At 34.0% G+C, this 14,403-nt stretch overlaps 2 protein-coding genes across 2 annotated transcripts in view; one reads left to right on the forward strand and one right to left on the reverse strand.

Annotated features, from left to right (window-relative positions):
• Positions 1-14,403, forward strand: part of STAP1 (signal transducing adaptor family member 1) — a 49,922-nt gene that overhangs the window by 34,088 nt on the left and 1,431 nt on the right. The window lies entirely within an intron of this gene.
• Positions 8,775-14,403, reverse strand: part of UBA6 (ubiquitin like modifier activating enzyme 6) — a 71,163-nt gene continuing 65,534 nt past the window's right edge. The window contains exons 31-33 of the mRNA XM_031469769.2: positions 13,379-13,466; positions 13,094-13,188; positions 8,775-9,804 (exon numbers count right to left, since the gene is read on the reverse strand). Of these exons, the coding sequence (XP_031325629.2) occupies positions 9,669-9,804; positions 13,094-13,188; positions 13,379-13,466 (319 nt within the window). The 3' untranslated portion in view covers positions 8,775-9,668. The remainder of the gene's footprint in view (positions 9,805-13,093; positions 13,189-13,378; positions 13,467-14,403) is intronic.

Here is a 14,403-nt window from a genome sequence, read left to right on the forward strand (position 1 = left end):
TCTTCCTGATTCTGACTACCAAGTTACTTACCTGGACATCAGAATTAAACACTGCAGCATACAATTTCATTATCATATCAGAATGAAAACAATTCACTAGGAAATCATAGTATATGGCTGGGAGGGTAACTTACAGATAATGCATTCCCATGCAATTATATAAGTTGAAAGCATGTGGTCCTTTCTAAATAGAGCTTTTATTTCCCTAGGATCCAATTAAATATATTTCCCTTTCCATAATCTCCACAGCAGATTCTCTAGTTCTAAATTCTAGCAATTCCAATGAAGCTTCAATAGATTTTGTTAAAATCTAATTTGACCAATTTATCAAACAGAAGTCTTTTTAATTATCTAGTTAAAAACCAGAGATATGAAATGTACTATAAGTCCTTTTCCAATGGAAATTTTCTACATTACATTTTTTTTGTTACTGGAAATAAGTGAAGTTTATCCATTTTTATGTTTCTCTCAAGTTGTCTTTTTGCTGGCTCAAACTCAACCCATACCTCCTTTTGTAAAAATACATTAACTTACAAGGATGGTAAAAGGCTATATATATCACCCATTTCACAAGTAAAACACAGTATGAGACTGATTATAATCACTCAGAATTCCTTAAAAATACTAATTCTTCAGTCCCACACTATATCCACTGAATCAAAACCTCAGGGACATTTCTTCATAATTCTTTTTCTTGAAAAGAGTTCTAAATTGATTTTGATGGTCTTTCAAATTGGGAATCACTTGTGCAATCAACCAAGAATCAAAAGATATAGCTATAGTCTACTCCTAGTTCTAATTATTTGGATGTTTGGTTCCTCATCTGAAAAAATGAAGACGTCAGAATATACTCCTAAGGTCTACTTATTTCCAACATCTTATAAAGATGTGTCTTTATAAGAGGAGAGAAGGACACACACACAGAGGAAAGACCATGTGAGACAGAGGGAGAAGACAACCATCAACAAAGCCAATGAGAAAGGCCTCAGAAGAAATCAGCTCTACTGACACATTGATCTTAGACTTACAGCTTCTGGAACTGTAAGAAATAAATTTCTGTTGTTTAAGCCACTAAGTCTATGCTATTTGTTATGGCAGTCCTAGCAAACAAATTCAATGAGTTATCTGGGATACCTGAATATATGCAGAATCCTAAGATGCCCTCAGACTTCCTGAATTAATTCTGGGGGCTGGTCCAGAAACCTGCTCTTTTAAAACACACCACAATAAAGTTTGTGAAATACTTCTTTAAAATCTACTGTAATACTAGTGTGTTAACTGATGTGTAGATTACAAAAGATCTATTCTCTTATTCCCAACGGCCTCACAATTAAGTTAGTCCAAATACAGATAAGCAACAAGAGACTTAAGAGTGCCAATTTGTTACCATCTCTAAATGTTAAAGGTGAATTCCTGCAATCTAAAAGAAATGCAGTTCTTAACACAGAACGTTTGGAAAAAAAAAAAAAAAGGACTCCTAAAGATGGTGAGGCAATGTGGTTGATTGAAATAAAGTAAAAAGAAATGGACAAGGGAGACAGAGATCAAAGCCCAGGGCCTGTCCAAGGTGGAGAATCTAATAGAAGACCACCAACACATTTAGCTGGGAGAAACAACAGGAAAAGAGCCACAAAAACTGGAGAAACTGAAATTGGCAGACCATAAAATGGCCCTCACAATTTAAATAAAAGATGTTAGAAAATATCTGCAGAATATAGGGAACTATAAAAAGTCATCTAGCAGTTTTAAAAGAGAGAACCAAACAGAACTACTAAATATAGAACTACTGAAAAATATAACCAAAATTATAGAAGAAAGGGTAATAAACATAGAAGGCAGAGTAAGTCTACAATGCTTGATGAGAATCATCATAGAAGAGAATGGGTGAAGAGGCATAGCTGAAGGAGTAATAGACCTGAGACTTTCTCAGAACTAACAAAAGGTACAAATCTAGATTCAAAGAGTTGAACAAACCCTAAACAGGATTAATAAAAGAAATCCATACCCAGACACATAATAACTACACTGCATAAAATGAAAGCAGATAAATATATTTTTAAAAAGATGCAGTATTTAGTTGACAGCTGACTCAACAGCCACAGGGGAAGGTCATAAGAGAGTAAAAAATATCTCCAATATGTTGAAAGATAATAAAAGTCGGATTAGAATTTTACCATTGAGCAAAAATATCTCAGTGGAATGGGAGCGAAATTAAGGTATTTTCAGACAAAGAAATCATGAGCAAGTATACCACCAGTGGACTCTCACAAAATAAAATTCTAAAGGAAGTATTTCAGATAGAAAGAAATTCATTCCAGATGGTAAGCCTGACGCACAAAGGAGAATAAAGAGTAAAGAAACTGATATATGTGTGAGTAAAGAAGTGATATGTGTGTGTGCATAAATACAAACACTGACTATATAAACAAAATAAAGAAGTCTTAGAGAATTAAAAGACACTAAGGTATTTGACAACAAAATTAAAATACCTAAGAGAAATAAAATACATGATCAGAGTATGCAGGCTGGCAAAGAGAGTTGTTGCAGTCATTACGACTGTGTAACAAGTAACCCCAATACTTAGTTGCACAAACAATCCATACTCACAGGTTCTGTGGGGCAGGAACTTGGCAGGGCACAGCAGGGAGTGCTTGTCTCTGCTCCCTGAGGTCTAAGGTCTGGAATGGTCTGAGAGCTTGCTTACTCACATGTGTGACACTTGATAGTGACTGCAGTTGGGAGCCTCAGTTTCTCTCTTGGGGCTAAGTTAAGGCTTCCTCACAGCATGATGTCTGGGTTCCAGGGCTGAGCTTTCCATGAGGGAGAGCGAGCGAGCAAGAGCGAAAGAGCCAGCCAAGCAGAAGCCACACAGCCTGTTCTGGTTTAACCTCAGAAGTCATACAGAGTCACACATACTGCTTTCTGTTATATTAGTTGAGGCAGTCATAAATCCTTGTTTGAGTTCAAGGTATGTGAAAACATTTTGTCTCTAGATGGTGGTTGTAGGGTAACAAGCTTCCAAAAGAGCATGTCAGATTGCAAATATTGCTGTGGCCATCTTTGGAAATTATAATCTTTCAAAACGTAAAAATGATTAGCTTTAGTCTGACTTAGTCTGAACACACATGTTGTAATACACGGTAATCACCAAAAGATAAAAGCCACTAAACCAGTAAAGAAAAAAAATGTGTATAGCTCAGGAAAACAGAAACCATATCATTTATATTAAGAAAGAATTTAACATAAGGAATTGCTTAAACAGGTTGTGAGAGAACTGAAAATGCTGGCAAGGGTCCCAACTATTAAAGGAAAAAGGGTAGGATTATTAGAATCTGGAAGCCTAAAAGAGATCCTGCAGAGTGCCAGAGAAAAGGTAGAGCCTGGGAACCAGCCACAACTACTAGGAGAAAAGCCACTGCTGAGGTGATGCTGACAATCAGGAAGCAAATGGCAATGGTCAGTCTCTTCTCCCTCTCTCCAGCTTTCCAGTCTCCTTCTAGTGTCTTCTATTTGTGGAACCTAAGGGAAGCTAGATGGCGAAAGAGGTTAGTTTTCAAAGTTCCAGAATACAGAATTGAGTTAATAATTGGCATAAATGGAATAAAAAAAATGAAGTACAAATTTTAAAAGGTAAGAAAATAGAGAACAAGAATCATAGAACAGGCTAGACAACAAACCTCCATAAAATAAAATGGCAGAAATAAATCCTAGTAATTACATGAAATGTAAATGGTTTTAGTGTTCCAGTTAAAAGGCTAAGAATATCAAATTGGATTTAAAAAACCCTAAAATCAAAATTCTATGCTACAAATGAAGAAACACTCTCCTGAAAAACTCAAGAGTTAAAGAGGAACCACCCCTAATGGAAATGGAAAATATTTTAACTCAATATTATTATGTATCAAAATTTGTGGAATATGGCTACAACAGTAATTAGAATATAATGTAATTATACTACAGTAATATAGACATATTTATAACTTTTAAATGGTTATGTTGGAAGACAAGCTGAAAATGAATGAGGTAAGTATCCATCTCAAGTTAGAAACAAAAACAGTAAAAAAACTCCAAACAAAATAGAAAAAATAATATTGATAAAAGCAGAAATTAATGAAACAGAAAACAAACGTACAATAGAGGATTAAGAAAACCAAAATTCAGATCTTAGAAAAGACTAACACTGTCCCTATTTGAAGATTATGTAGAATATCCGAAACAATTTACAAATAACTTACAAGAATCATTAGAGGTAAGTTTTCCAGATACAGAAGCAATACAAAGATACCAATTACATTTTACACATAATCAAAAATTAGGAAATAAAGTGGGCTGAGTAATCTGGATTAACATTCTCACTTGAGAATATTTAGAAAAACTGCACAGAATATATTTGAAAAAGTGCTGGATGGCATCAGAAAGCTAAACTAATGAATAATTATTAGGCTAATATCTGGGAGAAAAATAGAAATTCATAAAGAAAATGAATTTTTCATTTGTGACCACTTGTACCCTGGAGCTTTTTTTGCAGATTTGTAAGAGGCCACAGAGAAGCTAAGCAGAGCTAAGGGACTAGATTCAAAGGTGGAGTGCAGTACCAGTCACGGGGTCAGGGCTCTGACTCTGGTAACCCCAACTCACACTTACCAAGTCTGAAGGGTTTTTGGAGTAAGGGTTAACAGGAAGTAAGGGCACTAGTTCAATCAGCTCAGCTCTGAGTCACATAGATGACTCAGAAAATTTCAGTCTCTGTAAGTGGGTCAAAATGATCCTGAATTACTAGTGCCCAAGTGCCTGGTAGAGCATATGAAAAAACTCTGTGGAAATGAAAATATCATGTTGGGCATCAAATTACAGTTGATCCCTGAACAACATGGGAATTAGGCCATCACTCTTCTGCACAGCTTAAAATCTGTATATGACTTTACAATTGGTCCTCGTATCCAAGGTTCCACATTCATGGATCATGTAATACTGTAGGATGTATTCAGTGAAAAAAATCCGCATATAAGCAAATCCATGCAGTTCAAACTTGTGTTGTTCAAGGGTCAACTATATTTCTATAATCAAGTTTTCAAATATAGTATTGGCATTTAATTAAAGATAACCACACATAACCACACACACAAGGATACAAGATAATGAGAATCAGCAGAAACCAAAATATAGAAAGAGACCCACAGGAGAGTTTCAGATATGGGAATTATTAAATACAGACTATAAAATAATAACACTTTTCATGTTCAGATAGATAAAAGATAAAATTTCAGCAGGACAACTAGAAACTGCAAAATGACAGATTTGCATATTTGAAATTAGAAATTTGAGAACTGAAAATACAAAGGGCTAAAAATAACCAAGACACTCTTACAAAACAGTAAATTGGGAGGACTTATTCTGCCAGATATCAAAAACAATGTATCAGCTATAGTGATGAAGACAGAATACTAGCATAGGGACAGAACAACAAGGAGGAACAAAAGTCCAGAAAGAGAAGTATACATATACGGATATGACATACGACTTTGGCAGCACTGCAGAAAAATACAGAAAAAGTAAATGGTGGTGAGGCACTTTCTAGCATACATAAAATTTCTTGTGAATTATAAACTTTAAATGTGAAAGTCAAAACTAAAGCTTTAGAAGACAGCAAAGAAGAGTATATTCATGACTTTGTGGTTCGAGAGAATAACTTTTAACAATTTGCAAAAAACTCTAACCTTAAAACAAAAAATTGATACTTCTCAGTACTCAACCATTAGCAAATTCTTTTTATCAAAGAACATCATAAAGAGAGGGAAAGGCAAGTCAGAGTGGAAGAAAACATTTGCAACTATACAGCCAAGTAAGAACAGAATGTATAAAGATCTTTTATGAATCAATGAGGAAAAAAACCTCCCAACACAACAGACGAATGGGCAAAAGAACTGAAAAGACACATTGCAAAATAGAAAGTCAGAGTGGCCAACAAACATATAAGGTGCTTAATTTCAAAGTAATGAGGGAAATGCAGAGTAAAACTTTAATGAGATATAACTGCACATCTACCAGATTGGCAAAATTTAAAAAAAAGGTCTGTTTACACCAGTGTTGAGCAAAGTGGAAAAACAGGACATCTCTACTGCTCAGGAAGAACTTTTGTTAGTATCGAATATAATTTAAGATGTGAATACCCTATGGCCAAGCACTTCCATTCCTAGGCATAAACTTTAGTTGTACTAGGAGATACATACAATGTTCCTTGTAGAACTGTGATTGCCCCAAACAAAAAACATCCCAAGTTGTCCACAGTCAATAGGCTGAATAAATAAATAGTGGTATATTAATGCAAAGGTAAATTATACATCAATGAAGATGAAGGAAGCATGGTTATAAGCAAACATGGATAAATACCATGCTGAAGGAAAGAAGCAGTCACCAAAGAGTACAGTATGATTCTATTTATATTAAGTTAAAAAACCACCAAAAGTAAACTGTAATGTTTAGGTATATACATAGGTGGTAACGCTATAAATAAAAACAAAGACACAGTTATCACTAAAGGGACAATGCTAGTTGCCAGAGGGTACATGTGGGGAAGCTGACTGTGACTGGGAAGGACTACCAAGGGAGTTTCTGGGCTGTTGTCAGTGTTCTATTGATTTGAGAGTTGTTTAAGTAGTTACTTTAAAATTATTTCTTAAGCTGTGTATTCATATTTTATGTACTCTCTTGAAATAATTAATTAATTAATTAATTAATTAATTAATTAAATAATTTAATTAATTAAATAAATAAAGCTAAGACATGGCAAGAGAAAAATGAACAAATTACCTACTGAATACTTACTGTGACCCCCAAGACGGCAATTTCCTGGTTAAATTTTAAATTTGTTAAAAGTAAAATAGTTAAACCCATATCTAGTGATTGTATACTAAATGGTTATATATTCACAATCACAGTGAATTTTTGGTAATATTCATTACAGTTGAAAGGATTATTAGGTTAAGAGATTGTTTTCCCCTCAAGATCACAAGAAAACAAATTTTCTGTCTTCATTTTTCCAATTATAAGATAGTGGACTCTAAACATTCTTGACTTATTTTATGCCTTGCCATTGGCTCCACCAGGGAGTGCTATAATAGCCAAAAACTAAAAATAAAGATACATATCTACCAAAAAAAAAAAGATACATATCTATTTCCAAGTTCTACCTTTGGGACAATTTAGAGGAACTTATAGATGAGCAACATAATGCTTTGAATTCTAAAAAAAGAATGGACTTCAGAAATCCCCAATCAACAGTGTAGGATTTACCAGATTTTCTAGGTTTTACAAGGTCACCACCATTCCCTTCAACTGTTTTAACAGAATTTCCAGGAGCCAAAAGCACTTCAAAGTAATGTCCCTCCATATCCAGTGAATGTTGTATCTCCATGATTGCAAACCTTGAAAACTAGGAAACACTAAGGCAACACTACTCATAAAATGAAGAGTAAAACTGGAATCTCTGGAGTCAGCTATGGAACAGGATTTACAAAGATACTGTCAAATTACTTAATCATTTTTAATAAGTAAAAAATCACTCAGTTGTACAGTCTAATCACTAATTTTTGCACCTGATATTTCAATCACCAACAGTGATCTCATGGTACAGAAATAAAACAGATAATGAAAAAAACTGTCATTAAATTCACACTGGCTTTCCAGCTGAGTAGAATTAAATAGAAGAGATTAATGGCAATAACCATTACCTACAGAAAAAAAAAAGACAAAATGGTTTCAAGTTTAATCATAAAATGAACTCAATCCTTGTTAATTTTGTTTGAATCTGCTAAAGTACTGATCTCTATAAATAAGAACTGATAGCATGGTGCTAAATTTAATTCTGAAGAGATGTGGAGATTTAGACCAAATATAAACAAGTGATTAGATCACAACTGAGAATTAGTGAATACTACTGGGAAAATACCAGTTCCTGTCATAGAGCACAAAACAAGTGAAAGTGGGAAACTGGCTTCTTAGAGACGTTCCAAGCCATAGAGCTTTGACATTCCTGGATTCAACTGTAAGCATACTAATTTTAAACATTATACTTGTAATATAAATGATGGGAGAGGGTAGGATATGGTCAATCAAAATTAAACTGCTTATTTCAAAGGTAGCCATTTCCTTTAAACTCATCATGTCCACTTATCCTCACCTCCAATGCACAGATCATCCTTTAATCATACAAATTCACCCTCCACTCCCAAATATATTTTCCCAGTTGGATGATACTTTTACAAAAGAATGAAACAATAGAGCTGGCTGACTTAAGTAATTTAAACTACTTGTAAGTAGAAAAAAATGGAGGTTAAGTACAGAGTATGAAAAGACACCAAACTGGAGTAATACTGACCTGAATCTAGTTTTTAATTTATCAAAGTACCTATTTATGGTCTGAACGGGAGAGCAGAAGGAAAGTAGCTAGAGAGAAATAACTTATTCTGTGTAAAATAATGCAAATTGCTTAAGAATGCATAATAGCCTAGGAAATGAAAGAAGTATTTGCTGTTTTCACCGAATTCAGTGTTTACATCATTTTAATGAAACTATTTCTATGAACATTCGCAATAGTTCTTATCAGAAACAGAAAGTTTCTATCAGTAAAGACCTAAAAATGTAAATTTTTATCTTTGTCAATTCCTTTTCTGGGAATGTGGAATTAAATAATATATTTCCCTTTAAAATAAAACATTAAATTGTTTTTTTCTGTCCATTAGGTTGTTGGAAGAAAAAAAAAATCAAGACTCAACTAGTGATAATTTTTTAATTTCTACTTTTCATCTATTTCTAAGGACACTCTCTCTACAAAAACTTTTAGTCTTATATACTCTGACAATCAGGTTTAGAGTTTCAAATAAATAAAATAGCCACATTAGAAGGCATACTGAAGAATCAAATAACTAGCCATATTTATCTGTTCACATTCACGGATTCTATAAGAAGGACATCAGAGTCCATATAATATTGTTAACATTTATCCAGTTTAACACCTATCACTGGACACGCTCATAACTCACAACACTGATGCTATTAACAAAGATCCTGCTTTTGAGGGGACAGTGATAAAACAAACTCTGGTTAAACTAGCAGAGGTAATAGGACAGTAAACTGTACAATTTTAAATGTCTTTTCTTCAACCACTGTTATCATCCTTCCTCTTCCTACTGGTGTTAAATCCAAAATCTAGTCATGAGAGGTGCATAAAGCCAAATGCTATTTGTATAGAAAAATGGGCCTCAAATACTAAACAAAAAGAAATTCGTAAAATAGGATTAAACTTTTTGGATAGCTGCACTTGTCACTTTCAACTTCTTGATTTTTTTATCTCTTCTGGCCTTGGATATGCATTTTTCCTTCTTTTCATCCAGAGAGGTTAATACACAAATTTTTTGTAAGCATTAAAAAATGGCATTCCAGTTCAAAGTTGCTTGTGATCGCATCACATCCACACATGAAGCACTACACAAGTATATACTATGCTTCAAAATGCTTTATAAATCTTCAGTGTAGTTTTCCACTGATGTAAATTAAGGCTTCATCAAACAGAAATCCATAGCATTACGAGCTGATCTTTTTAGCTCCTGAATTGAATGCATTCCTTTCCAAAATCAAGTAGTCCTAGAGTAAATTTAAGACAAGTTCTGTCAGTCAGTGTCATGACTAAAGTAGTATCTTACTGGAGGTCCAGGTAAATCTTCATCTCCATCAGTATCTGGAGCAAATGACACAGTAAGATCCACGTATTTCTTTTCAGTAGAAGGTTTCACAAGTTTATGCATTCTAAGAAAAAAAGGCAAGGACAAATAATTTGGTAAATTCTGTAAAATGAAAGAGTGATTTGCTGATCAATGTTACCCAAAGAATCGGGGCTTGTTTAAATTTATTTTTAAATCTAGTAATTCACCTGCTTTCATATAACTGTCTTCTTTACTAAAAGCTCTAAAACCAAGACACTCATTTACCTAACAGTTAATCAATTTTTACCATTGATGGTATTGATAAAGAATACAGACCATTTATTAAAAGAAAAAAACCACCCTCAAAGAAACCCAAAAGGTAAGCAGTGTTTTAAAAAAACAAAAAACAAAAAACAACAACTCTTCTTTAAACTCCCTGTAAAGTTTGGAGGGTTACCAGACATCTGGTCCTGTCCAAAATATCCATACGGTTCATAAGATGTTTGGTACACCCCAAAAGTTCCTTGATATTTGCAGGACCATTTGGTCCTGTCTAAAACATTGTAAGACATCTGGGCCACACTAAAAAGTCCTTGACGTTTGGGATTGTCTATAACTACTTGGCAGGGATCCAATTTCAAGGAATTTTTGGTGTGGACCAAAATATTTTATGGATGTTTTGAACAGAACCAAATGTCCTGCAAGGAGTCTGGAAGCATAAGTTCTTTTCAAGCATTTCTACCTAGGGAGTAAAAATCAAGCCAGAGTTACTTCAAGTGCAAGCTACAAAAATCACCATAAAAGATATTCTTAAGTTTTTCCTTTCCTTCATATCCCATGTATATCCTGCTTACTAAAAAAAAACTTCACTTTTGCTATTGTCACTGATATTATCATAAACCAAGTCATCATCTATATACCCCTCAGATTATTGCATTAGCTTTTAGCCAGCTCCCTCCAGTCTCTTTCCTACCTCCAATATATTCTGCTGCCAGAATTTTCTTAAAATGCAAATCTGACATTATTCTCCTGCCTAACAATGTTATCTATCATATATCATGTATCTATCTCATGCTAGGCTCTGAACTATGTACTGTATTTAGTCCTCAATAACAGGTATTTTCATTTTACAAAGATATTTTGCCCCATCTACAAATTTTCATTCTTCCCACAATTCATTCTTACCATCTCATCCTTAAGTCATTCCAGATAACTTTATTTCCCAAATAGATTATGTACACTCTTTATTAGCTGCATAATTTTGAACAAACTATTGCTTTTGCCTGATGTAATCCTTTTTCAAAGATAGCTCAAATGAAATTTACCCTAAGCTGAAGTTTGATACACTAGTGCCCATAGTGTTCTGTAAAAAACTTTATTATAATAATTATTCAGTTACATTTTAATTACTAACATGTCACTTTTCTTTAGTAGACTATAAACTCCTTGAGGGCAAGGGCTATTTGATAAAATGCAGATGAAAAAATATTCACAGAAGTAACATTTATGGGATACTTCTTACTTGCTGTAACACTGCTAGCCCTCACTATTATTTTAATGCTCAATAGCCTTGGGCACAATCATCCCTATATGTGGACAGAAAACTAAGTTTGAAAAGTTCAGTAAGCTATTTAATGTGACAAAACAATTAAGGAGCTACACAAGGATGGGAACCCAGGTCTTTCTGAAGTCAAGTTTGTCTAGCCACTTACAGGTACTCAGTAAGTATTTGCTAAATGCATAATGTAATAAAATGAGAAGTATCATTCTCAAAACATATCATGCTGGAGGTTTCAAATATTGGCCAACTCTAAAAAGCTTTTTTGTGAATTATCTGCAGTAAAATTTAAATTCCATTAATCAATACACTTCAGGACCACACATTCCACTCTCATCTAGGTAGTAAACAATAAATACTACTATCAGTTTATCCAAAAGATACTTAGGGATCTAAATGAAAAACAAGAAAGCAAATTAATGTCATAAATAATATAATAGTAATTTTATTTAAAAATAGATAATTAAACCCAGATTATAATAATTAAAATGTGATTAACCTTATTAATAATCAGTTAAACTGACAAGCATGTTGAGACACTCATCATGCAGAGGGTCATTTATTTGTGACAAATATTTTTATATGCTAATTTCATGTAAAAAGTTTTAGAATTTCTTATTAAGGTGTAATTGACATAACATTATATTAGTTTCAGGTGTGCAAGGTGATGATTTGATATTTGTATATACTGCAAAATGAACAACAAATATTTACTCATGCCTATTATGTGCCAGGCATTGGTCTAGGTGCTTGAGACACATCAATGTCCAGATCAAATATAGATTCCTGCCCTTGTGAATGAAGCTTAAGTTCTAGTGGAGGGGAGACAGATAGTAAGTAATATAATAGCAATAAGACAGTGATAAATGCTATGAAAGAGAGAAAAAGTAGAGCAGAGAAAAGGGCTAGATTAGGTATGCTAGGCTAATATTAAGTAGGGTTCAGAGAGGCCTCTTCAGGAAGTCCAGAGACCAGAGATGAAAGTTAGATGGCCATCTCAGAAAGAGTTGCAAACAGAAGGAACAACTAGAGCAAAAGTCTCATGCTGAAGACTGGAATGTTCAAGGGAAAGAAATAGAATCTTGTAGACAAGGGGACAGAAGTATGAAAGGAACTTAGAGAGGTAAGTGGGAACCAGATCACTTAGGGGCTTGCAGACCACTGCACAGACTGGCTGTTTTTGTTCCCTCTCTTCTTTTGGGTCTCTGCTCAAATGCCAGCTTATCTGGTGAAAATATGACAGGCAGAGGGAATACCTGACTACTCAATATACTGTACCAACTTAACACCTCCTATTCTGCTTTATTTCTCCATAGCACTTACCACCATCTGACATACATATCTAATGGTTGTGCAAACTCTTCAGGGAGGGCAGGAACTTTGCTTTGCTCATTGCTGTATCCCTAATGCTTACAAAAGCACCTGGCATATAGCAGCCATTCTTAAAAAAAAACCTGAATAAATGAATGAAAATAATAATTTGGCATTTTTAAAAACACTTCAGCCTCATAAGCCTAGTCTTTGTGTGTGTTTCCATATAAGAGGTGGATTTACTTTTACTTGGTCTATTGACCAAATCAGGTTTCTAAGCCTATTAGCTTAAAAGCTGACTCTGAACTACAATAAATTCACAAGAGCACTGTAATGCTATAAATCTCGCTTGATAGGTAGTCTGTGGAGCTTGGTAGATTCATGTCTTTACTACTGCCATTAGGTAGGAGTAAATCACATATTGTATCTGAACTTCATTAACCTCTATATTTAATTCTCTAGTGTACATTCAGCTTATGTTTCAGTTCTTGAGAATCTCTTGCATATAATGTTCGACACTTACGTTAACTTCAATCTTTTTGCATGGCCAGGCATTACAGGAACATAGAGCATTTTGACTCCCTGTACCACCATCGTTGGCTCAATTCCGTACTTCTCCTAAAAGTGCATACCCAAAAGAGAAATGATCAAAGCCTCATCCAAATATAAAATGCTGGGTGACAATGTTTTACAACCAGCAGAAAGAGAGCAAACAAACTCCTGCTATATAATATTTATAAAAACTGTTAATGAAATTATGCATAAAAACTAACAGACTCAAAGCGACTATAATGAATAATTGTCTCACTTTGACTGCGTTTATGAAATCCAAGAGGGTGAAATCTTCTTTGCCATGTATAGTCCATCTGTCCCAAATTGTAAATGATATTCCATTTCTGTTATAGAAAAATATTCAGAACAAAAACATTTACATTTTCTTCCCTTTAGTAATAACATAAAACCCCAGAAGTCCATTATTTGTGATTTAGTTAGACACTAATGTGGGAGAAAAAAGAAAAATATAACTTTAAAAATATTCCATTATCTTATTTCCCCATCACACCATACAGGTAACCACTTTTATCAGTACCCTGTTGATCCTCCCAGTGTCTCATTATAAAGTATGCCTTAGCAAGAGAGTTCTGTCTCTCTCTCTTAAAATAGCTGCATGGGTTTCACTGTGTGGATGTTCCAGTCTCCTATTAATGAACACCTGGATTGTTCCAATCTTTGGCAGTGATAAATAATGCCAGAATAAATATCCTGTACATAAATAATTTGAGCTGAGTGTAAATGTATCTGTAAATTTGAAATATAGTGCTATATTTGCCTTATTATGGGTTATATTATTTTATACACTCACCAGTGATGTATGAGAGTGCTTTCTTACATTCTTGCCAAGATAGCAGTTTTCAAATTTCTGATTGTTACCAATTTAAAAAGTGAAAAATGGAAGTCCAGGGGAATTGTTTTGCTTTGTCATATAGCTTTTGGAATTAGATTTTTAATCTCATTACCCATTAGTCAGACACTGGAGTGTCTTTTAATTCATCTGATGTAGATAGACATAGATGAAACCATAAGAAAGTACAATGCTAAACAGTGTGACAGATTAAGTGTGAGAGTTCTATGGCAGTTTAGTCAGCAATGCTTCAAGTCACATGCAAAAGAATGAAACTGGACTTTTACACCATGCACAAAAATTACCTCAAAATGGATTAAAGACTTGAATGTAAGATCTGAAACCATAAAACTTACGGAAGAAAACTTAGGTGGTAAGCTCCCTGACACTAGTCTTGGTGATTCATTTTTTGGATTTCACATCAAAAGTAA

This window comes from Camelus dromedarius, chromosome 1 (assembly GCF_036321535.1).
Source record: "Camelus dromedarius isolate mCamDro1 chromosome 1, mCamDro1.pat, whole genome shotgun sequence".
NCBI lineage: Eukaryota > Metazoa > Chordata > Mammalia > Artiodactyla > Camelidae > Camelus > Camelus dromedarius.